The 26,107-nt window shown below is 33.1% G+C and overlaps 6 protein-coding genes across 6 annotated transcripts; 1 reads left to right on the top strand and 5 right to left on the bottom strand.

Moving 5' to 3' along the window:
• Positions 1-213: 213 nt before the first annotated feature.
• docA (SH3 domain-containing protein) lies at positions 214-6,872 on the top strand (the record flags this gene model as incomplete). The annotated part of the gene is made up of 6 exons (XM_020581528.1): positions 214-560; positions 636-825; positions 912-1,121; positions 1,203-5,574; positions 5,722-5,840; positions 5,916-6,872. 6 exons carry the CDS (start codon positions 214-216, stop codon positions 6,870-6,872), a joined length of 6,195 nt encoding a protein of 2,064 aa, XP_020427844.1.
• A 115-nt stretch (positions 6,873-6,987) lies between these two features.
• On the bottom strand, positions 6,988-8,865 carry abkA (ABC1 kinase family protein; the record flags this gene model as incomplete). The annotated part of the gene is made up of 4 exons (XM_020581527.1): positions 6,988-7,365; positions 7,493-8,074; positions 8,163-8,425; positions 8,508-8,865. The coding sequence occupies 4 exons, from the start codon at positions 8,863-8,865 to the stop codon at positions 6,988-6,990; spliced, it is 1,581 nt and encodes a 526-aa protein (XP_020427843.1).
• Positions 8,866-9,236: 371 nt separating this feature from the next.
• On the bottom strand, positions 9,237-11,594 carry PPL_10761 (homeobox domain-containing protein; the record flags this gene model as incomplete). Its single annotated transcript, XM_020581526.1, has 1 exon — positions 9,237-11,594. The coding sequence occupies one exon, from the start codon at positions 11,592-11,594 to the stop codon at positions 9,237-9,239; it is 2,358 nt and encodes a 785-aa protein (XP_020427842.1).
• Positions 11,595-13,871: 2,277 nt separating this feature from the next.
• On the bottom strand, positions 13,872-19,710 carry PPL_10760 (serine hydrolase domain-containing protein; the record flags this gene model as incomplete). The annotated part of the gene is made up of 9 exons (XM_020581525.1): positions 13,872-13,879; positions 15,376-15,462; positions 16,715-16,745; positions 17,495-17,534; positions 18,062-18,137; positions 18,381-18,856; positions 18,921-19,062; positions 19,138-19,345; positions 19,450-19,710. 9 exons carry the CDS (start codon positions 19,708-19,710, stop codon positions 13,872-13,874), a joined length of 1,329 nt encoding a protein of 442 aa, XP_020427841.1.
• Positions 19,711-20,123: 413 nt separating this feature from the next.
• Positions 20,124-20,997, bottom strand: commd10 (COMM domain-containing protein 10; the record flags this gene model as incomplete). Its single annotated transcript, XM_020581524.1, has 4 exons — positions 20,124-20,228; positions 20,331-20,699; positions 20,795-20,888; positions 20,960-20,997. The coding sequence occupies 4 exons, from the start codon at positions 20,995-20,997 to the stop codon at positions 20,124-20,126; spliced, it is 606 nt and encodes a 201-aa protein (XP_020427840.1).
• Positions 20,998-21,566: 569 nt separating this feature from the next.
• PPL_10758 (putative protein serine/threonine kinase) lies at positions 21,567-25,710 on the bottom strand (the record flags this gene model as incomplete). Its single annotated transcript, XM_020581523.1, has 9 exons — positions 21,567-22,187; positions 22,369-23,217; positions 23,307-23,489; positions 23,578-23,653; positions 24,286-24,463; positions 24,583-25,037; positions 25,133-25,342; positions 25,417-25,474; positions 25,587-25,710. The coding sequence occupies 9 exons, from the start codon at positions 25,708-25,710 to the stop codon at positions 21,567-21,569; spliced, it is 2,754 nt and encodes a 917-aa protein (XP_020427839.1).
• Between the last annotated feature and the right edge of the window lie 397 nt (positions 25,711-26,107).

The following is a 26,107-nucleotide window of genomic DNA, read 5'->3' as shown; positions in this document are numbered from 1 at the left end:
TTTAGTTTAGTTTAGTTTAAAAAAAACAAACAACAATATAAAAATCAATTTCAATTCAATTTAGCTAAAATTGTATTACTAGTAAAATTAATAATAGATTAGAATTTGATTTGATTTTTTGATAAAGAAGAACAAAAGTAGATAAGATAGAATATAGATAGAATAGAATATTGTGATAGATAGATAAATAATAAAAATATAATAGTTAATATTATGGCAACTACAGCGTCAACAACAGCATCAGTTGGTAATATCAATAGAGGAGCAACCACCACTACGACAAATGGTGGTGGCGGTGGAGGTGAATGGATTGAGATCAACAAGACATGTATCGTTATGTTTCCTTTCAATGCATCGCATAAATTCCAACTGCCGCTCTCGGTGGGTGATCTCGTACAGATTCACGCACAGACATCGGGTGACTCTGAACAAGGTTGGTTCAGTGGTGTCTCACTGACCACCCAAGAGAGTGGTATCTTTCCACAATCCTATGTTGTATTACTACCGGAGAATATCAATGATATCACAATGCCACATCATGTACCAATATCATCGAGATTGTAAGTTGTTTTTGTTTCTTGTGTTTCACTATTTTCATTTATTAATTTCCACTTATAATAATTATATTCCTATAGAAATATTACAAATCAATCATTAAATAATTGTGCATTACTAAATGAAATTACGAGTACAATTGTTGAATGGGCAACTCTATTAAAGATATTCTCACAAAACAAACAATACAATGATTTCAAAGTGTTGACAACAAAAATAACACAATTGGTTCAATTTAGAAATCAACTATTAAATTTACCATCTCAAAAAGTAAGTTTTGAACTTTGCAGTTAGTTTTATTTGTAAATATTAAACAATTTGTTAACACTAACATTACATTTGATTACTATATGTAGGAATTAACATTTGAATTAAGAGATAAAATATTAAATTCAATCGATGAAGGCAGACAGGAAACAGGTATGACAATAGTACTTAGAAAGGAAGTTCAAAATCAATATTCTGTTGCCACTTCAAATCCAAGAAACTCCCAAATAGCAATGGCTGCAACTGATTTGATTTTAGCTGATGCTGAAAATTCCGGTGTTTTTACACTTTGTACAATGGTTTGTATTCATGAAATATTAATTACACACACTCACACAAATATTATATAATGTTTATTAATAATTATTACATAAACACAGTATCAAGAAAAGAAATTATTATTAAACAATGAAATAATGTCATTAAAAACATTGGATAGTGCGAGAAAAGATGATTCATCACTAAATTTAGCCTCGATGGCACAGATCAATAATGGTGGACTTAATGGTTCGAACCATGCATCTCCCAATTCTATTTCACCAAGTACCAGTGGTACCAGTATTAGTTTATTAAATGGATCGACAGGATTTCAAAAACAACAACAACAACAACAACAACTACAACAGGAACATCCAGTTTTACAATCTTCACATTCTTCGCTCTCACTGTCACTCAGTAGCAATAGCAGCAGCGGCAGTAACAGTAGTGTAAGTAGCAGCGGTAGCAGCGGCATCAGCAGTAGTGGAAGCAGTAGTAATCTTGCCATCAATGCATCGCCCAATTCGATTTCACAACAATTACAACAACAACAACAGCAACAGCAACAACCAATTTCTTCACAGGCATCACTATCTTCACTTTCTTTATCTTCTGCATCGGCAATGTCAAATAATAATAACAATAGCAGTAGCGCATCTTCTTCAAATTCCTCTGGTACTGTCAAGTCTAAACCAATGAATTTCCTGAGTAGTGTGCGTTTGAAGGGAAAGTCACAGTCGGTAGCATCGTCGCTGGGCAGCAGCGGTGGAATGCCGCCATTGTCATCACAGCAATCGTCTTCCAACTTGATGCCAAACGGTCAACAGATGTCGTCTTCACCATCGGGGTCGACATCATCGCTGGCCAATTCATTTATTTCTGTAACATCTTCTAGTCCTTCTTCACTGGCGTCGTCACCCTCGAATGGCAGTCCGCAAGTATCATCACTCAACTTGAATTCTCCGCTTCTCACCAATGGAACCGCACGTAGAAACACACCAACCTCACTTTTGAAATCACATCTGTCGTCGTCCACCAATCTCCTCGCGAAAACACCGAGAAGCGGTGGTTCCTTCCTTCAAAATGGATCATCATCTTCATCGTCGTCACTCTCGTCTGCATCACTGGAATACTCATCGAAATCCTATTCACAACTGCTGTTTTCACTCAATAACTTTTTGTATTCGTCTGGCGAGTACTTGGAGCTGATCATCAGCATCTACAGCAAGAATGAAAACAAGTTTATCACTGAGAACTACTGTGGAATCGTCCCTCCCAGTGGAATATTTGTAGAGCCAGAGAATCCAAACGAAAAGATCAGAACGATCTTTAAGGATTTGGAGTCGAAAGACGTTCAATCCGAGCTGTATTTGGTTGCCAAAATCTATAGGAGAACCGGAAGCATCTCATCGAAGGATCCAAACTCATCGCCCACTCTAACGCGTTCCAATGCATCGATGGTTCCGACCTCTTCCACCATGAACAGTTCGTCGTTCCTCAACTCGCCAACCACCTCCAAACAATTCAAGAAATACATTGGTTGCGGTGTCAAAAAGATTGATTTCAACACCGACATCTCCTCAGAGATATTGATCTCGCTATTCACCACTCCCAATGAATCGACCTCGTCACAACTGCACGAACACATCATCAACGAAACCAGCGGTAGTTATGAACCGATCACTCGTGCCAAAGGTATTGTCTGTACTATTCAACCGTTCCACGGTGAATACACGCAGTTTCTCAGTGAGAATGCCGATCTTCGTAATGTTTCGACATCGTTGAAGATGCAGCTGCCAGAGGTTATCGTGCCTGGCTACGACCGTAACGATATGTACATTCAGATCGAGGAGGGTGAGTTCTCTGAGAAGAACATCGAGGTTGCAATGCTGGTGCGTTCCGACAACGGTGTGGTAATGACCGACTCTATAAAGTATGCAAATGGACAGCCTGAACTCTCAGAGTATCGCACTAGCATTCAATCTACAAGCAGTACCTGTCGGTTCAATGAAACTGTCAAAGTTTGGATGGCAGCCAAGACATTCTCGTCGGCGCATCTCTTCTTCTTGGTGCGTGCTTGCTCCGAGAAGAAAGATCGTGAGCGTCAAACTCTTGCATTCGGTTATCTCAGATTCATCGGTGACGACGGTTCCGTTATCAAAGACGGTAGTCACACAATCAATTTGTATCGTACCAACAGCGACGACGTGGCAATCTCATCGTACATCAACGGAGTGGTCGACACCAGTGCCGGTGGAAAATCATCGTCCAAGAAGTACGATCAACTCAAGATTAAAACAACGTTTGTATCGACGTGTCTCACTCAGAATCACTTGGTAGTGAACCTCTCCAAGTGGCAATCGTTCCAAGGCGATCTTAGCTCGCTCATCAAAGACATAACGTTCCTCGGACAACAAGAGTTGATACGTAATCTCCAAGAGATTTTCTACAACTTTTTGGCGATTCTCGATCAGCAGTTGAACGACTCGCCATTGTCGATGGAGATATTCCGATCGTTTATCTTTATCATTGGTGTGCTCGTCGACAGCAGAACTACCAACTATCGTCCCGCTCTCGATGTCTACATCTCCAAGTTCTTTGGTGTGCCACTGAACGTAGCGATGCCAGCAGTCGGTATCTCTGCACACTCACATCTGTTGCGTTCCGTCGTAAAGAATCTCGAGAACTTCCAAGATCCTTCGAATGCATCGAAAATCAGTTCTTCACTCAAGGCACTCGAGTATATCTTTAAGATGGTGGTAGCATCACGTACCCGTTTCCCAAATAAAGTGGATGTCGTCGCAGCCAACGAGAACTATCAGAACAACTTGAAGAATGTAGTCGATACACTCTGTGAGATTATGATTTCCAACTCGCCCTCGTTGATCGGTGCACAAACGATTGCCCTGAAGAATTTCGAAGGAATGTTTTCCGACTTGAAAAAGTTCTTCACCGTTGAGGAAATGGGTATCATTGCCCTGAAATTCATCAAATCCATTCAGCATCTCGAGAAGAACAAGACCTTTAATATGCTAAAGCTAAAGTTACTCTCTTCCTACTTGCACGGAGAGTTGATGCTCAACAAGGAGACACGTAAACAACTGCACCCGATCGTATTCCAGCTGCTACAATTCCACTTTGGCAAATCGATTGAAGAGACCGATATGTGTCTGACTATTCTCGGCTTGATACTGGATATGATGATTACCAAACAGGAGTTGCGTGGAAAGGACAAGGATGCATGGCTGATGGATATGATGTCTTTCTTTGTTCAGATACTCGAGTTGCTACAGTTGATCAATGCCAACATCGCTTCGATGTCAGCCGCCAACGTTTCACTTGGATTCGGATACAATATGAACAAACGTCGTAGTTCCAGTTCGGTGTCGCTCAACGGCGCAACGGCATCGGTATCACTCGCCACCATGATATCGTCGCTCAGCGAGGAGAATCAATATGACTTGCGTCTAAAGATCTACGCATTCATTTTGGGTACTGCCAGACTGGCTGGCATTCAGAATTGGGAGATGTTTAGCAAATCGGTGACATCGAAAACCTTCTTTGTCGATCTCTACGACAATTTGGCACATCTCTTTGATACACCGAAATTCCCAAGCGATTTCTGGACATTCACAGTGTTCAAATTGAAAACCATTTTGAGAATGACCAGAATTCTCGAGGATGTAACATTCTATGTCAATCCAACCAAGCTGACCACAGGTGCCAACTCTGCCGACTCCAACGGCAGTCCACCATCCGGCTCGATCAACTCCAAGACTCTGAATCAATTCGACTTCCAGTTGTGGAGATCGTTCTTCCTGATGACCAGTTCCTACTTGAATTGTAAGGATCTCCAGTTTGAATCGGTGAATCCCGCCAAAGCTGTGTTCTTGAAATCTCGTTGTGGAGATGTACGTATTGAGATGGCGCGTGTCTTTGAACGTGTCTGGGGAACGGTTCCTCTGAAGGAGCGTGCCTCTTTTATCCCGGTGCTGATCGACCCAATCATTAAGCTGTTGATTAGCGACACTATCGATGCCAAGCGTGTCGCGACAAAGATCTTTTACGACATGTTGGAGGGTGAGATCTCCTTGACCGGTGCCTACAGTGAGTTGATGACACGCACAGTAGATTCACTTCTGGAGTGCGGAACATCGATTAGCGATGGAATGACATGGCCAGTTGTCAGCCGAGGTGTCGATGCCAAACTACCGTTCACCCAACGTACTTTTGCCACTTTTTTCAACAACCAGTGTATGCAGTTGGTGTTGAGCAAATCGATCGACTCTGTCAAGAAACAAGCCGAGCAATTCATCCACGACATCTCTCATTTCGTGTTGTTGCTCACCACCTTTATCACCGATGTCAAGAATATGGACGAAGAAGAGATATTCTCATCAGTCAGCAAATTGATTCTCTACTTCCAAGAGCACAAACGTACCAATCACTACATCCGATTCCTTCAGATGTGTAATAAGCGTCACCATGCCAACGGTAACTTTATTGAGGCTGCGGTGTGTGTGATGATGCATGCATCGCTCTACCAGTGGGATCACAACAAACTGGTGAACTCTATCAACTGTGACTACGGATCGTTCCCAGTTCAAAAGGAATCGGAACGTAAGGAAATTCTATACAAAGAGATTTTGGCTTGTTACAACAAAGGAAAAGCATGGGATAGAGCGATTCCATTACTCAAAGAACTTACTCATCATGTCAGTGTGAACATTTGTGATATGGCATCCTGCGCAACTTATTTAGTAAGTCATGAAATTATTAGATATCTAACAAATTGAAAACTCATATTAACAAAATTTTGATCTCTCTCTGTACAGCGACAACATAGTACATTTGTTCAGAAATTAAATGATTCCGATGCAGTTTTCGAAGAATACTTTAGAGTTGGTTATTATGGTAAGAAATTCCCAAGTAATCTTCAAAACAAAGAGTTCATCTACAAGGGTAATGAATTCGAAAGACTCTCTGACTTTATTGCTAAGACCTGTGAGAAGTGGCCAAAGGCAGAGTTGCTCAAGAGTACAGAAACACCAAGCCAATCGATTATGGACTCTGATGCTCAGTACCTTTTGATTACTACGGTCAATGTCTCCAGTATGAATGAGATTCACAAGAGACACAGTCTCAATATGATCGATAACTACGGATCATCCACCTCCAACAAGAAACGTGTACCACTGCGTGTGCAACAACTCAACGCCAGAAACCGAGTAAATGTATTCCTCTACTCCAAACCGTTCCGTAAGCCAGGTCACACCAAATCGAGCAGCGACAATGAATTTGAGAATCTCTGGCTCATGAACATCTATTTGGTGTGCGAGACACACTTCCCAAGCACCGAGCGTCGTTCGCGAGTCATTGACAGACACCAGTACGAGGTATCTCCCATCGAAAATGCACTCAACAGTGTTGTACAAAAGAACGAAGAGCTGTTGGCACGTATCGACAAGTATTCACAACCACCTACCAACGGCCAACCAGACAACATCAACCCACTCACAATGACCCTCAACGGTATTATCGATGCCTCTGTCAACGGAGGAATCGCTCGTTACGAACACTTTTTAACCAACCAGTATCTACAACAACATCCGGATAACAAACACTTTGTCGACTACCTCAAAGTGGCTATGGATCAACAGTTGATCGTATTGGAGCAGGCTTTGAAGCTTCACGGTCAACTCAGACCACCTGAAATGGCTGCATTACAGGAAAAACTTGAACTTATATTTAATACTATGAAATCTGAAAGATCTCAAAGTTATGTACAATAATAATAATAATAATAATAATATATAATTAAAAGATAATAAAATAATATAATATATATTTAATATATCATTTATCTAAAATATTTAATGTGTTTTAAAACTTTAAATTATTATTAGTTTATGGTTTAAAATCTTTATTCTTTTCAAGGAATAATTGTTGATAATGTTTCCAAACTGAATGACATTCGATATTGGCTTGTAGTTTTGAACAAATTAAGAAACAACCACTTAGTTTTCTGTGGAGAGAATAAGTTTCTTCGGGTGGTGGTTTCAAACGGTTCTTCAACATAATGGGAATCAATTCAGTGATACGAGCGGAAATCTGTTTCTCCAAAAAGTTATAGGATTCCTTGGCTGCAAATGGTTCTGCTAAAATTGTAACTGCTTTGGCCTGTGCATCTTTCATCATAACATTTTCATGACCAGTGAAATATCCAACTTTGAACGAATAGTCTAAAATCTTTTCTTTGTCTGCTTCGACTCCACCTTCTATACACTTGAAATAATTATAAATAAAAGGATTACCATAACTTCTACATGCACCAAAATCTAATAAATTAATCTAGATATATATGTTTGTTAATAGATATCTTTATTATAATAACCTGTAGCAATTGACTTACTCGTTTGTTTTCGAAATCTAAAATGAAATTGGACCAATTGGGATCGACTTGCATGTATGAAAATTCAAACAACTCTGCCAGACATAGTGACAAGATGTTCTTTGATACCCAATCTCTTGTCTTCTGATTGTGTTGTTCTGTGTTGATTTGATCTATCGATACTCCCTCTACAAATTCACTTGTAAGTATTCGTTTGGTTGTCAGATTGGTTATGATTGATGGCACGTAGAAATGTTTCAAATGTGAACTCGAACTGCTTTCAATGAGATGTTTCATCTTCATTTGATTGTCAGCTTCGTTAAGATAGTCGGTTTCTTTCATTAGTTCATCACGTGCCGATCCCAATGAACTCTCGAGATATGCTGTGTCTGGTGCAACCAATTTCAACATTGACATCAGCGTATTGATATCACTCGTGATACTATCTGAAACACCTGGATACTGAACCTTAACAGCTACCTTTACACCATCAAGAGTTACTGCACGATGTACCTGACCAATTGAAGCAGCAGCAATCGGTTTCTCTTCAAACTCTCTAAACAACGTTCTCCATTCTTTGCCCAATTCTTTTTCTAATGTTTCCTATTTATTGATTATTGTATTGCAATTAAGTAAGTAAGACTGATAGATCTAAAAATAATCATAAATTTTGTGAAAGTATGATAATTACATGTAATTGATTGATTGGCATTGGATTAGCATTCTTTCTAACATTTTCTAATAGTTTTACAAAATTGGGTGGTAATACTGAATCGTCTTGAATTGATAAGACTTGACCAATCTTTAAAGCAGTTCCTCTCATTCTCGAGAATGTTTCTGCTAATCTGCTTGCATTTGAATCACTAAACAAAGGATGAGTACTACTTTCATCACCACTAACCTTTCTTTTTGTAAATTCACTGACCAATCCTGCACCCATTCCAACTGCCAACTCTATAAACATTAAATAATGATTTGTTTAAAAATGATAAATAAAGATAAGTCCATTAAGTGCTTTGTAATTAATAAAATATACTTGTGAAATGCCAGAATCTTGTTGATTGACTTGAAGGTAATGATTTTCCTTCATTCTCTAAATATTTGATTTCAGGATTCTTTAAATCCAAGAACTGATGATGTTCATTATTTATTTGTTGTTGTTGTTGTTGTTGTTGCTCTAGTTGCTGTTGTTTTTGTTGTTTAATTATAACATCAATATCAAAATCATTTATAAGTTTTGATTTTGTTGATGACTCTATTTTTTGAGTATGATCTGTATTGGTTGGATATGAACGTGGTATATAAGTTGGTGGTCTATGACTATTATTGATCATCGATGACAATACATTTTTTCCTCCACTCAATACTTGTAATAAATCTTTAACTCTAGACATATGTATTTCATAAAAAAAATGGTAAAAAGTAGTTCACACCAAATTTAGTCGACTGATCAACAATTTATAAAAAAAAACAAAAAATTGTTGAGAGTGCACATGTTGATGATGTCAGTTATCAAATCAAAAGCAAAGTGGTCGTATCATAATAAATAATTTTTGAATAAATATTAAAAGTTATAATTTATTATATTATACAAATTTGTGATTTTAATTCCAAGTTGTTTGATTTTGGAAAGAATTGAAAAAAAAAAACAAACTTTAAATTCCTTTTCAAGTATTTTTAAAGTTTGATTATCTATATAGTTTTGTCATCTTTCTAGTTAATAACTTTTGTTGTTTGTTATTATTATTATTAGTTGGTCAGTTGATTATTGGAATTTCTTTTTTAGTTTGTTGACTTCGTTTGACAAGAATTCAGATTCTGACATCATACCAGAACTTAGTGTTGCCGCAGCTTGTTGTAATACAAAGTTGTTGATGGAAGAAGAAGAGGAGGAAGAAGAGTAGTTTGATGAGGAGGAGGATGTTGGTGATGTTGTTACTGATAATAAACTTTCGATTGCATTGTCTGTGATGTCCGAGAGGTCTGCCTTTCTTTTTGATGCAAGATTCGGACTGTTTAGGTTGTGACTACCGCTACCATTGCTATTACTGTTGCTTCTGGAGTGGTGTCCTCTGGATGAAGATGACTTCTTAGAATGTTGACGGTGCTTTCTCGATGCAACTTCCAGCAGTGATGACTTGTTGATACCACCACTTCTCTTTTTCGAATCTTCGAATTCATTATCTTCAAAATCGGATTCACCGGAAAGATATTCAATCATTTCATCTGAATCAAAGTAATCATCATCTGAATCTGATATCATATTATTGTTATTGATGTTGTTATTATTGTTGCTAATCATGTTATTTGATTTGTTGTTGTTGTTGTTGTTGGCAGAATAGGAATGAGTTGAAAGTGGTGAGCGTGGCGATGAAATAGGTGAGGAATGATGATTGGCAAGGTTGGAGAGTGGCGAGTTCAATGAGAATGGAGAGGTTGGTCTGTTATTCAGTCCATCAATGTCACCCTTGGCAACTTGAGAGAGTATTGAAAGGCTATTGATGGCTGATGCTTCGTTGTTACTGTGGTAGGGTTGGCGTCCACTTACGGGTGGTGTGCTACTGGCGCTGTGTGGGGAGAGCAATGGTGATGATTGACTCAACAATATTGATTCCATCGCCGGACGATGATGGTTGATTGCAATACCAGAGATAATTGGCGTTAGACTGGTATGTGACGATGAGGAAGTTGGTGTATGACTACCGTGTCGCGATGATGGTTGTTGTTGATGTTGATGATGATTATGTTGTTCTTCATCATCTTCGTCATCGTCGATATGAAGATTATCAGACTCTGACTTTATCATTGAGTTACCGTTACGATCTTCGACTAGGACGCGTCTTCCACCGGTTCCGTCGGCTACCTTTCTACGCTTCTCTTGGCGCTTGTTGGAGAACCATGTGGTGACGGCAGTGTAGTTCATTCCGAGCATGGAAGCAAGCTTCTCCTTTTCCTCTTTGTTGGGATAGTTGTCTTTTTCAAAGAACGATTTTAGAGTGGACGATTGCTCTTTCTTTAAACGGGTACGACGCTTCTTTTCTTTTTCACCGCCCGACGATGGCGATCTAGAACCGGTGTGGAACTCTTTGCCGCTGTTGTTGTGTTCGTTTGGACTGAGTGGAGGAGATGACAAGTCGTGTGTGCTGTTGGTTGAGAGTCTGAGGTTGGACGATCCACTGGTGTTTAAGCTTCTGCCAGTGTTTGGCAGTGAGTTGGACGAGTTGGTAAGTTGTGGTGACACCTTGCCAGAGTTGGGTGGTGAATGTGGTAGTGAAACGGAAGCAGACGATGTCAGTGACGGTTGTGACAATTGAAGTGGTGGGATTACAGTGATCTTTGTGTTGTTTAAGGGAATAGAATTGTTCGAGGTGGACATTGCGTTGTTATTGATACTGAGATTTGGATTTGGATTGTTAGAGTTTGCGAGTTTAGGAGTGGTGTTGGCAGATACATTGGGAGATGGTTGATATTGTGAGAATATGAATTGCTTTGAAGAGTTGATCGATGGCGATAAGTTCGATTGCACAGGTGACTCACAACCCTCTCTCTTGGCTAGATACGATGTTTCCTGAGTTGGTGGAGAACGACTGGCATGCGATGGTGAAGGATATCCATTTGGTACAAAATAACTTGTTGTTGTTTGATTTGATTGTTGTTGTTGTTGTTGTTGTTTATATGAAGGTTGTGATGGTGATGGAGAAGATTGAATTTTGTTTAACATTTGTTGTTGTTGTTGTTGTTGTTGTTGTTGTTGTTGTTGTTGTTGTTGTTGCAATTGGAAAAGAAGAAGTTGTTGTTGTTGATGTTGATATGCAGAACCTCCGTTGGGGAGTTGTGGACTGAAATGGATAGGTGGTAGACCACTTGGGGAATTGGTATTGGAGGTAGAAGATGATGCCATTAGACCGGAATTGGCTTGTGATGCAGTGTGATTATGAATGTTATTATTATTATTGTTGTTATTGTTGTTATTGTTGGAGGACGATGATGAAGAGGATGAATGTGACTCTGCAGACTTTAGAGAATGATCCAAATCAAATGAACTCTGAGTATTGACAGCTGATGAACTGGTACTGGAAGCGGAATTTGAATTTCCAGAGTTTAAAAGTAAACCAATATCCATTTTTATCAAAGTTCGTTTAATTTAATTTAAAAATTAATTTGGCAGTAAATGAATATTTTTTGATGTGTGGTGTGTTGGGTGTGTGTTGTGGTAAGGCTTATTTAGGCAAAGAAAGTTAAAGTTATATTGCTATAATTGATTAAAAAAAAAATTAAAAAAAAAAAAAAGATTATTGTTAGTTTCTTTGCTTGTTGTTTGTTTGATCTGTTGGTACTGATAAAACTAATAAAAATAATTAAACTTACCTTATAAATAAAAAAATGTTTTTTTTTTAGTTGTTATATATAAAGAGTATAGGGGTGTGTGTTTGTTAAAAAGTTGATACCTCTCAACTTGGATTGAAAAATAAAAGTGTGTTTTTATATTTCAATTAAAAGTGTATGTATATTGTCGGATATTGGAGGGTGAATAATCGGATTTAAAAGGAAGGTCTACAAGCTATATAAATAAGATAATAATATATTTTTTTTTCTCCTCAAAAAAAAATAAGATTGTGTTGTTGCTTGTCGACGATATATACAAAAATATATAGAGGTTGTGTAAAATATTTGCAGAGGAAAAAAAAGTGTTAAGATCTTCCTCCAAATGAAAAGGAGGTTTAGTTTAGTGGTTATAGTTAATCTTAGTTAGATAAATAAATATATAAAGTATGATTTTGATTGGAAAAAAATTGGTGGTGGAAATTTTGAGAAAATAAAAAAAAAAAAAGGAAGAAGGCTACTATTAAATAATAGTAGAATGTAAAACTATATAAAGATAGGGAGGTTGTCTACCACTTATTAGCTTGGATTGACTGATGATGGATTATTTCTAAATTTCTATTAGAAAAAAAAAAATTGGTTGGTTGATTAGGATTACTATTATTAATAATTTAATAATTTACTATTAATGTCAAGACATAAAAAAAAAAAAACTATAGAGCTTATGAAAACTAATACTACTATTGTGGATTGGTTTGATTGTTGATTGCAATTGAGTTTTAAATGAAAATGAGAATGAATTATCTTGTTTTATAGTTGTCGTTTTTTTAATAAACGTGATAATTGAACAAATAGGTGTTTTGAAGGTATTATAGATTAAAATACAAATATGGAAACTGATAGTGTTTGTTTTGATTTGTGGAGTGTTAGATTAAAAGGTAGATCTAGAATACAGAATGAACTAATAAATAAATAAATTTATAAATATATAATAATACAGCGGCTGGGTGGGTGTTTAAAAAGAATGTTATTGGTTATTGTGGTGTGCCACGACGACGACGACGATGAATAAACAAACAAATAAATAAATAAATATAAAAATACAATTAAAATAAAGATAATATATCTTTTAAAGATGGTGGAAAAATTACTGGAAGTTAATTAATACAATTAAAGAAAAGTATGGTGATATGTGAATGTTTTTATCATAGAAGATAAATTTGATCGAACAAGAATCCTTAATTTGATAAATCAATTGGTCAACTTCCAATCAAATTACCTCAACTACAAAAATTAATAAAATAAATTGTTTTTAATACACAATAATATTAACAATAAAGTATTTTGTTGATTATAATAAATAAATCAATTATAATTATATAAATTCAAAATAGTGTGGATGTCGTGAAGGCGTTGGATGGAGCAACTATTTTGGAAACACTTGGGTTTTTCAGTTCAACTATATAAATGTTTTAAAGTTATGATACTAGTATGTTTGATTTTTGTTGTTTTTTTTTTTGTTGAGTGTTTGTTTGTTTGTTGCTCCATTTCGTACAATTTTAGATTGATAGATAATAGGAGTAAGCTAAGATGATCAATATTTCAATCAATTAATCATATTATCGTGTGACAGTGGAGTAGCCACTCTTGATGTCGAGAAAAATGAATTTATGGTGTGGATTGTTGAGATAAACAAGTGTGGGTGTGTTTAAGTGGGGGTGAGATATATTGTGTGTTTAAATTTAATTGATTGTGGGTGTTTGATCAATCACACTGATTTATTTTTATTTTGTCATTGAAAAGACATTTTTAAAAACACATTAACAAACTCCCAACACACAAACATTGATCAATATTTATTTTTAGTGAAAGCTCATATGGATTTTAATGTTGTTGTTATTGCATAAACAGGACACCAAAACAATATGTATAACTTCTATATAAATATTTGCATCTAAAACGATTCTCACTGATTCCATTAATCAATTAAAAAGGTTTTTGAGTGTTTGTTGTTGTTGTTGCTGTTGTTGTTAAAAGATAAAAAGGGGTTTTGAGCTGTGATAATGAATTTGGGTGTTTATGGAGCTAATATAAGAATAACCAATAATTAATTAAACCATTATTAATACTGAGATCGTCAAACTCTTTGGACATTTCTCACTCCTTTTTCACTCGATCGCGTGACTGAAATTTACACGAATGAATATGATTGATGGATATTTTAAAAATATAAAAAAAGGAATTGGAAAAAAAAAAAAAAGTTAGGTTGGTTGGACTGTGGCAAATTAATTTTGATTGTTGTTGTTTTTGTGTCAATTTGATGGATTGTGTTGTGTGTAAACAATGAATGGATGGTGGTAAAAAGATAATAACGCTCAAATTCAATGATGATTCCAATTACCTTTTTCAGGACACCTGAACAGGTGAAATTAAGAGATCTATCTTGTGGCTCACACCTATACTAGTGAGTAATAGATAGAGTTTGATTTATATTTACTATATGACTATGGCTAATATACTAATGAGCTATTATTGTTATTGGTTTTATTTGTGTTGTTTGTTTGATGTTACTGCTAGTTGTTGTAATTGGGTGAAAGCAAAGTTGGTTAGTTATTATTAATATTGTTTGATGATTTTAATGGAAAATAGAATAATAATAGTTCTACAATAAAAACGGTAATTACTTATATATTGATGATTGACAGATAAGATAACAAAATATAATATAACTAATTTAATATGAACTTAACTGGTTGAATTTAAAAAAATTAAAATCCATATATTTAAAAGTTTTACAGCTAAAAAAAGCCAACAAAGTCAGTTGTTTGTTGGATGATGTTGGTGATAGTTATTTTAGTTGTTGGCAAATTGATATTAAAGGTAATAAAAGCATCACCCACACCAAAGACTATTGTTAAAATCACAAACAAAAAAAAAAAATGAAATTATTGAGTTCATAATACTACAATAGTAAAATGATTTTACCAAATAGAGAATTATTAATTACATTTGATAAGGTTGTCAAAACACGCTTTTTGGGTAGTAGCCGTGAGGTTGTTGGTCCAATATATTTTAAATTATTATTATTAAACGAATTGAAAAATTGCTTAGATTGTTTAAAAAAAATTTTTTTGAAGTTGTGTGTGTGTGTGTGTTATAATTTATATGTTGTTGTGTTTAGTGTGTGATTGATGGATGGTTTGTGTGGTGTGTTTGGATGAAGTGTGTGTGTGTGTACCCAACTGGGCAGTTAATTAAAATTATATAAGGGCTATGTAATAAGTGATTAGGAAAGAAAAACTTGTATATTTGTTGATTGACATTTCTTAACAATCACTGTTGTTAGTTGTTGTTGTAATTAAGAAACATATTTTTTTTAAATTTTAATTTTGTGTTTACCATGTTCAATTTATTACCTCCTAAAGCCCAAAACACACATCACACATAAAAGATAAAGTTTATATATAGTCACCCACTATTTTTGTTTTGAATTTTTAAATAAATTGTTGTTTTGAAACCCGCTGCCTCAAACAATCTCAGCCCCACATTTAAAACCGACAAAAAACTTTTTCATGTATTACAAGATGCTAAAAAGTGTGGGATTTCATTTATTGAAAAATGATGTGATTTAATAAATTGTTGTTTGATAATAAGTTTTAAAATCATGGCTGAAAAAAAAAACAAATGGGTGCTGCGAAGATAAAGATTGGTTGAGGGAGCAGTCACTTAATATGACCACAAATTAATTTGTTTAGAATAATGAAAACAACAATCAACTAAAACAACTTTAATGGTCTAAAAACATTGATTAAATTATACAAATTTTCGAAATCAATTATATATTTTGATGATTGAGGTATCTTGGAACAAATGGATATGGGTTGCTCTATTGTTTGTGATTGATGTAAAGTTTTTGAAAAAGAATTTTGGTGATTGAAAGATATAAACAGATTAGATTGAAAAAAAATATACATATATATATTGTTTGTAGATTGGTGTAAAATGAATAACAACAATATTGTAGATAGAATAATATAATTGGTTTAGATTATCAAAGAGAAAATTTAGTTTTTCAAAGGTGTTTAGAAATTATATACTTTTTTTTTTTTGGTTTGCAAAGTTGTCAACTAAAAAAATTACAATGAAAAGAATATTTTTTGAAACTCCAAAGCATGTCTTGAAGAGGAATAAAGGAGAAGAAAGATGAAGTGGAATAATAAATAAATAAATAATTATTAATATTTACTAATTAGCTGTTGTTGATTGAAATGTTTTTTTTTTTTTTGAAATAAATAAATAAATAAATATTAAGATTGATTAAAGTTGTTTAATTATATTTATATAAACATATATGTAAAATATGAAAGAATGGTGGAATGAGGTGTAGATGACGATGAGAATTCTGTTTGGGTAAAAAAAATGATAAGGTAATTGATTAATTGAGTTTTAATATTTTGTATCGGTGGTCTGCCTACTGACGATGATTGCCTAAATAAAATTGAATTTGTGATTTTTCTTTTTTTGTTTTTTTTTTTGTTTGTTTGATAAAATTTAAAATTCTATTTAGCAGGGGTTTTGTCTTTTTAAATATTTAACAATGAATCAATTAAAAACTGAAATTTTTTTGTTTTTTTTTTTTGAGACCACCGTGTGTTATAGTGATGATGAGGGATGATAAATTGGAATGATCGACCACCTTAGTGACCACACACTATCTTCATTGGTGTGTGTTGTGTGGGTTGTTGTGATATGGAAATTTTTTGTTTTTTTTTGAAATCAAGAAAAAAAGAAATTTCTCTGCAAGATATTTTGCAATTTTTTTGAGTTTGTTTGCTTTACAGTCGCTGAATTTTTATTTTTTAAAGAAACAAAAAAGAAAAAGGGGGTTTTTCGCATCATCAAAATATATTTGTTATATACTTTTTTTAAATTTAACCACTTTTGATACAACCTAATTCTAATTATACGCGAGATATTTACCTTAAATTTACTGGTTCTTGTTTTGTTTTTTTTATTTTCCAACGATATTTCTTTCAAACTAATATCAAGATACTTTAGTGAATTATAATAGAACGATGGGAACAAGGTGATGTAATCTATATTTCGATTCAATCACGGGAACCCGTGTTTATTTGTTGGTGTATGTGTGTTTTATTGATTGATTAAAAGATACAATTCTATAAATATTCGAAAAAAAAAAAAAAAAAAAAAAGAATTCTTTTTTGGGTTATTGTTTCTTGTTTTTTTTTTTAATTTGTATTGATACTAATACTATTTTCTAATGTTGTTATTGGAGGGAGAGTATATAAGTAATATAATGAATAAATTATTATGATTGATAGTAGTTTGTAGGGAGAGACCTCCTGATAATTCATTCACTAAATGTGTTTAATGAATTTTTGTTTTTTATTTTTGAATTGATTGGAATTTTTCTAAATAAAGTTAAAAAATGGGTGTATAATTTATAAAAATCTCAAAGAACACCCAACGTGGTTAATTATTAAATTAGCCTCAACAATTGGTCAAAAAAAAAATAGAAAAAGTAAAAAAATACTGTAATATTTCAGTTTGGAGAAAGATCTTTCTACAATTAATCGAATCAATCAAACGGTGACCTCCACCACCAAAGGAAATTATGCAAAGAGAGTGATTTTTTTTTATTCCTGCAACAGTAAAAGATGCAAAAAAAACTAAATTTACTAGAGTTAGGGGTTGTTGTTTAATTTTTGAAAAAACACTGCTAATAAAAAAAATATCAATACCATGTTCAAATTCCATGAAATGGGTTGTTGAATCATAAAACAATTTTGATGATGATGACAATTTTCATAAATCACAAATTCGAATTTTCTTATTAATCATCCTGGTATGGAGGAGATGCCATCAATTGGCTGACGTAAAAAGTTTTTTTTTTTGGGAATTTTTTTTGAATTGCATAATAATTTTTATGATTTTTTTTGGTAATTTTCGAGTTATTGATATTTTGCTGATTAAAAATAAATCAAGCATTTATATGTGGGGTGATCATCAAAGAAGTAAAAAAGAACCAATCACCTTATTCGTTGATTTTGCAAAAACAAAATTAAATCAAATTATTTAATATGCAAAATGTGTGTTTTTTATTTTTATTGATAATATTTGTCAAAGATTTGTTGAACAAGTGTGGCAAAAGGTCGTCTGACATTTAGGATCAATTCGTTTGAGCTTGTTGGGTAAACACGGTTTGTTAAAAGAATCACTATCAACTCTCTATCAGGATCACCACACAGCATTGTTCCTGTGTAACCAAGATGCATCCATGTTTTTGGTGAAAGTGTTCCACAGGCAAGGCTCCATCCATAATCTAAAAAAGGCGTGGAACAAGAATTAAATTTATTAAATGTTAATACCAAGAATTTAAATTTCACCAAAAAGTCAAAATCAATATCATCGGCACAACATATTAAATCTCGCACTCCCTATTTGAAGTGTTGACGTGCAATCTACTATTCAGATTCGCTATTCTTATTTTTGGAAATATTGAGGGAAGATCAAAACAAAAAATATGTTGCTTTTTGGCTTTTAAAAATAATAAAAAAAAACTTACCTGGTACTGTTGGGTCATTTGTATTCCAACCTAAAGCTCTGCTACTTTGTGTATGATTGTATTCAGTTGTAAAGAGTTGAACGGTTGTAGAGTTGAGGTAGTCACTGTTTTTATCGGCAAACATAATTGCGTGCATGAATTGATACATATCTGGTGCATTTGAAAATACACCTGCATGTCCACCGATACCACCCATTGCATAGGCATTACCATCAGAAACAACTCCCTGAATAGTGGTGTGCATATATACAGTATCGTTTTCAGTTGGTGCGCAATAAGGTGCCAAGTAAGTTGGAGGTAAATAGTTGGTTGACTTTAAATGTAGTGGATAGAATACATATTTTCTGACATATGCCTCATAGTAACATTGATCAATACCTGGTCCACCAGTAAGACAATCTTGTAAAACTTCATATTCTTTTACATATCCCAATGTTCTTGCATAATGTCCAACTACAAGCATTAATGTCATGAAACTATTAATCAAAGAACAGGTTAATAAAATTGTTGTTTTTGTTTTCTTTCTTTTGTAAGCTTTACTTTAAATCACTATATACATAGGTTGAACCAATTGGATTCATTAAACTCTGATTCATAATACTATTATAGAATTGGGTTTGACAAGAAAACTCTAATGGTGGATATTCATAAGCTGTTGCTGGACATCCAAATTCTGGTGTATCTATAAATAGTGAAAGCAGTGAATATTAATATTTGAAAATCTGAATATCTATTAGAGAAATGATTTTTTTCGTACTCCAAAATGGGTTTGGATCTGGGTAAAAACCAGAGTTATGTAATAAACAATTCAAAACTGTGATTGGACCCTTTCCATTGACAGCAAATTGTTGACCTAAAATCGAAGCAATTGTTGAATCTAAACTTAATTCACCTCTTTGATAGAATTGTGCAATTGCTGTTGTGGTGGCAGTAACCTTTGTACAGCTTGCCATATCAAATAGAGTCTATTATTATAATATGATGATAGTAATATGAATAAGTAACGCTTTTACACAACTTATAGAAAATTGTAGATAGATTCTATAATATATCTTCTATTGATATTTACATCTATTTCCATTTGTGGTACTTTAGGTACATTTATTGGTGTTGGAACACCATAGGTATATGCTCCGGGAGCACTTGAATATAGAATTTTATCACGAGTTCCAACCAATGCGACACAACCTGGGAATGAACCATTGACGATTGCTTGCTCCAAGAAGCTTGTTACTGGGTCCCAAACACTTGCATCTGGTTGGTTCTTGTTAGCTTCTATTAAAATTACACTTAATGTTAGAAGTATTACAAAAATTGTTACTACTTTCATTATTCTATTTGATAATAATTAAATGTTTATAACAATATAAATAGCAATGATAGAAAATTAAATAAATATCTTGAAAAAATCGTGTTTTTCGATTTTTTTTTAAAAGCCTTCCATCTTGCAGAATTTATTTTATTTTAAAAAAATAGCAATTGTGTGAAAAAAATCTTTTTTGTGATGGGTTCCCAGAGACCAGAAAATTCGTGTGTGTTTTCGCTGTTTGTTAAAGGTGATCACCTTCATTAGGTTAAAATATTTTAAATCATCGGGATTTTCGATAAAACTTAATCTTTTCAATATGGTATGATACAAAGTGTTTTTAATTTATTAAAAAAATATCTTAGTTGTTATTATTATTGTTATTGATAGTTGGAGTTCAGTCGGGATGATTTTAAATAAATAGAATAAAATTATATCTATGCCAATGAATCTAATTTAGCTTGAACCAATTCCAATTGTAAAAAGAAATCTTGTAATTGTTCTTTGTTAAATTCTAATACCATCTTTTCATCTTTTTTAGACTGTTTTGTTGTTTTGTTTTGATTGATAAATTACAAAAGTTAGTTTAAAATGATTATAATTATAAATAGTGTTGATGATTTCAACAAAACTGAATAACATACGTCAGACTTTAAATCGAATTCGAAAATGGCAGATGGTTGTTTAATTTTACTCATTGATGATTGTGACATTTGTAAGTGGAATCTCCAACCGATGTCACCCAAGACCAGTGGTGCAACCGATTTCGATCTCAATTGTTGTAATGTAGATTCTGCATTCTCTGTCCATACACTCTGGAATGCGGTGATCTTATCGTTTTGTAGTGTTGTCTTTTGTAGTTGAGCGATCAAACTATTACCAGAGAGTGAGTAGTATGCTGTCTGTTCGAAAATAAAAGAACATGCTTCAATGATTGCTTTCAATTCGTATGCAGCCAACCCCAAAACACCTTGTAATTGTTCTTCTTCTACTTGTGAGAATATTCTTTCACTCTACATTTATGTACAATATATTTTTAATCAATTAATATTGTTAGATTATTTTTGTTTTATATATTTCATTTCATTTTTGGTTTATAATTAGTTACCTTATCACAACCAATCTTTTGAACGATTCTAGAAAGTATTCTTGGGAACTTTGAACTATCTAATTTATTTATCAATACCAATGAATCATTGAACCTATAGAAAGTATAATTATTAATTTAAATCGCTATTTTGTTAGACATGTACAGGTAATGAGAAATAAATACTTTGATGAAGTTGTTGTAAATATATCTGTTGCTGACATTATATGTATATTATCAATAATTTAATGATATGAAAAGGATATGCAATGATTAATCAAAAATATATGATCAATAAAATTTTGAAAAATCACTTTACTTTTAAGATTTTTTTTTTTCAAAAATTAATATGTTGATTAATAATTTATCTTTTGTTTAGCATTATTTTATTAAAATTTATTTATAACATTATAAATAAATAAATAATAAAATTAAATTATCATTTAATTAAATCATAATAGGTTTGCATAGATTAATAAATAATAATTATTAGAGTCAGTTCTTTGTGCATACTAAACGTATGATTGCAACTGTCTCTCTGAGTATTTTAAATTTACTGATTTGTAAGTGATTCACCCTAACTCTATTTAAATAGATATTATTATTCATTAGTTTATGGTGATTTCAAATCAATTCAAATTAGATTTACAAGATAAAGTTATCTTTAAAGATAATTAAATGTATTCTAAAATTTTCAACAAATAAATAAATAGAAAAGTTTAGTTGGTTGTTGTTGAGAAAAAAAAAAAGTAAAAACTTATTTTTATTAAATTTTAATTAATAACATTAATTTTCAAGTTGATTGATTCTTATGATTATTATTATTATTATTGTTATTATAATAAGATTGTACGATTTCATCTACTTTTAATTTGTTTTCCGAAGATCTGAAACAATCGATTCTCTTTCTCGACATCAATCTCATTGTTTTCCAAATATACATTTGATCGTCTTTCAAGAGTGGCTGTGGATCATCGAGATCCTCGAGTTCGTCAGAGTCGATGATGATCGGTTCTTCGTCTTCCTCGGTCATTACGTAGTCGGGATTCTTTCGTTTCTTCTCGGCGAGTTCCTCCTCGCGTTTCAAACGATCCTCTCTACGCTTCGCTTCCTTCTGTTTGAGACGCTCCTCTTTCTCCTCCTTGAGTTTCGCTTCGACCGCTTGCTGTGCAATCTCTTGTTTCAACGGTTCCAAGTAGGTGTCCAACGACAACTTCATCTCCTGTTTGAGAAATTCATGATTATCGTTGGAGATATTCCAGAGTCTCGAGAGTTCTGCATTTCCCATTGTAACCTTTGAGGATGACGATGCTTTCTTTACCTTTCTCTTCTTCACCACTATTGGTTGACAACTTGGTTTCTCGAATGACTTGCACGCATTGTCTCTCTTCCACGATATCCAATTAGTTTCTCTCTTTAATATACTAGATAGACACTCTGCAAAATGTGCACCATTCGGTTGTGTCTGTGATAATATCTTGAATGCTCTAAGTGTTTGATTTTGTATAATTTGTTTCTACAGCAATATGCAATATTTATTTGACTAGTTAGTATTTAGGTAGTTATTATTAAAGATAATGTTTATATATGCTTACATAATCATCAGAGAATAGCGATGGATTCTTTTGAATTGTAATCTCTAGGAATTGAAATGTAAATAATAGTTGTGTGAGGATATTTCTTCTAAAGATAGCATCTTTTAGTTGTAACTTCATCAAGTTACTACCGGTGAGATACTTTGTAAAGTAATGTGTCTTTGGAAGTGCCTCTAATTCATCGAGGTTGATATGTGTAGCGAATGTAGTTAGAACCAGTTCCACTGCTTGGGTAAAGTGATTCCATCGGTCCTTGTTGATTATAACCGATGCATTGGCAGCGACAACAAATCCCGATGACGGTACATTATTGATGAGTTGATAAGGATTGTGAAAGAATGATTGCAGCGACCAGAATTGTCTATAGAAATTGAGGTCAACAGTATTACCACTCTCATTGCCATCCCGATCTCTATCCAATAATTGATTCTGATCTTGTTGTTGTTGTTTCAGTAGTAATTCAATACTATTTGAATGTTCATCGTTGTTGATCGATTTCGAATTGATACCGGATGGATCTGACATTGGGATGAGATATGACATGAATATCAAGATACGACCGCATGGCTCTGGATTGGTTGACTTGCTCAGACGTCTCAACATATCGTTACACAGCTTGAGCAGCTGCTTCTTTGCTCTGCCACTTCCAACGAATGCATCCTGTGAGAAGAACTCTACACGTGACTCCATCAGTGAGAACAACTCTATCGATTCACTGATAGATCTACTCTCAAACAGATCCTCGAATATATATAACAAATAGGTTGCTTCTACATATCCAAGATCATATATAAAAATAGCTAATTCAATTAATTGTTCTATCTTTTCATTTTTAATTGATTCTAATTTCTATTGTTTTTGTTGTTTTGTTAATAAGATTATTATTATTATTATATATATTTTAGTTGTTATTTAATGTATTTACAATATATACATACAAATAGATTATTTAAACCTTGTCTTAAAGGTAGCTCTATGTTTGATCTCCATTCTGCTTGTTGCAGATCAGTGGCAACCTTTGACTGATCGAACGATGGTAGATGTCTTGCTAGCGATTCTCTAATTGCAGGTTTCTGTGATTCTACAGATTCATCTCTATTTGTAATATTTGTAATGATTTCCTGTTTAATATATATATATATATGATAATAGATTAATTGATTAGTTTTTAAATATTAATAATAAGTACTTAAAGTTCTAACAACATACAGAAAACAAAGGTTTAAGATCGGTTGGTTTAATATTTATAACACTTGATGTCGTTGTTGATACAGGTGGAGTTGAGCTCATAATAATATCTTTGGAAGTTTTATAATATTATTATATATACAATATTTAAGGTTTCTTTGTCTTTTACAAAGCTTGCCAGGTATACCTCTTTCTAAGATTTAAAATGTTAATTATTAATTAAATGAAAATCAGCAACAACCAAAACAAATATCGATCATTTTAATTAATTTCGACACCAACTTGAAAAAATTTTCAAAAAAGTGTTTATCTTTAACTATCATATTCAACAAGAGATATCAAAAATAGAGATTAATTAGAAAGATATCAATAATATATATAAAACAATAAACTAAAAAAAAAAAAAAAAAATTATATAATAATGAGTAAAAAAAAGCCTCATAGAGTTATAAACATGTTAAAACGATGATCAATTGAACACTCACAGTTAACAATCATCATCAAGTACTTGTTGTTTTAATCATTACTTACTCTCTTACTAAGGTTGTTGTTATAATTTGTTATTTTTGTATTTTTTTTTTTTTTTTGAAAATTTGATTTTATTTATTTTTTAAAGTATGTTAATAATGTTTGGAATTGGTAATGAGTTATTATTATTATTGTTGTTATATTTGATGATTGAGCATTGGATCCGAAAATTATTTGATTTAATTTCATTTTTAAATTTACATGGTTGGTTGTGCATTTCTTCTTTGGTCATTATATTTCTTCATCTTCTCAGCAAAGTGGCTATGAAGATCGACTGCATTGATATCCGATCCGGTGATCCATGCATCCTCCAAACATCTCTTGGCTGTATATCTTTGTTCTGGGTCTTTAACAATCAATGCTCTAATAAATGATTTAGCTAAACAATAATAATAACAATAAACAAGTGAAAGTAAATGAAATTTTGTATATGTATATGTTAATTAATAAGTATTGAAAAAAACAAACAAAGCTATGCTTTTGCAATTAATTACTTACCAGACTCTGAGACATGTGTCCATTCAGGTTCAGGGAAATCATAGTCAGCGGTGAGAATCTTTTCAAACAGTAGATTTTGACTGGATGCGTAGAATGGTGGGAAACCACAGAGGAGAATATAAGTGATGACACCGATCGACCACATGTCGACTGCGTTGTCGTAGCTGCCACCGGTCAATACCTCTGGTGCGACATAGTCTGGTGTACCACAGCTGGTCTCCAGTTGTTCACCGCCACCAAAGATCTTGCTCAGACCAAAGTCGGCAATCTTGATGGTCATGTCGTCACCGTCACCGGAGCACAAGAGATTCTCTGGTTTCAAATCACGATGAGCGATACCCTGTGAGTGGAGATACTCTACACCGGCACACACTTGTCTCACTACATTACGTGCATCCTTCTCTGTGAACGATCCTCTCTCCACGATCTTATAGAACAATTCACCACCTGTTACCCTATAAATAATAGTTGTTTGTTTGTTAACATCATCAAATCATGAATTTATTCAAGCTTGAACCTCTCACCACACGATTGTTATTATAACACATACAATTCCATTACCAATGTTAAATGAGTATCACTTTCAAAGATCTCTTTAAGTGCTAATACGTTTGGATGATTAACCTTTTTCATAATATCAATCTCTCTTCTAAGTTGTTCGATGTGCTTCTTCTTTACAAATTTCTTTTCGATATATTTCAAAGCAACCTTTTCATTGTTTGCTTTCTTTGTACCTTCACGAACCACTGAGAATGCACCTCTATATATAGAATAAAAATAATGTTAACAAACTTGCTTATTGTTTTAATCAATTGTTCAGCGCATTATTATTACCTTCCAAGTTCTTTTCCAACAACATAACTATCTTCTACATTTCCTATAGATATATCCTCTGTAAAAAAATGATAATATTATTAATAAAAACAAAGAAACAAAACAAAAAAGACAAGATGTAATCACCAGATTTTGTAAATTTGATGATTAAATTATGGTTGGATATTTACGAGCAGATGAAATCTTTTCTTCGGCTCTTACTTCAGCTGTCTTGGTGACAGGTTCACTTGTATGTGCAGATGCCTTTGGATTTTCTCTTTCTGGCTTTGCTTCTTTACCACAGCATGCTCCCATTCTTTAACTTATGCTCTGATCTATTTATATATATATAATATTACTTAATTTTTTTATTGTTATTGTTGTTTAAAAATAGAATTAATGATAAGTTTTAAAATAATATTATTATTATTATTATCTTTTTTAAAAAAAAAAACAATAAAAATAAAACAAACCTACAATTTACAACAACAATGTGGAGGTGAAATCAAAAATAAAAAATAATTTATAAATAAATATTAAAAATAAAAAAATGTTAACAAATTTAATTATTTATTAGTATATTTAAATATAATTGAATAAATGATGATATAAAAAAAGAGAGTATGTACTATGTAGTGATATGAATAATTAAACAACAACAATTAAATTTTGATTTGATTTTGATTTAATTTGAGTGTTTTGATTATGGTTT

This window comes from Heterostelium album (genome assembly GCF_000004825.1).
Source record: "Heterostelium album PN500 unplaced genomic scaffold PPL_scaffold15, whole genome shotgun sequence".
Lineage (NCBI taxonomy): Eukaryota > Evosea > Eumycetozoa > Acytosteliales > Acytosteliaceae > Heterostelium > Heterostelium album.
The sequence above is the reverse complement of the archived record's forward strand: the minus strand, read 5'-3'. Positions and strand labels throughout refer to the sequence as shown.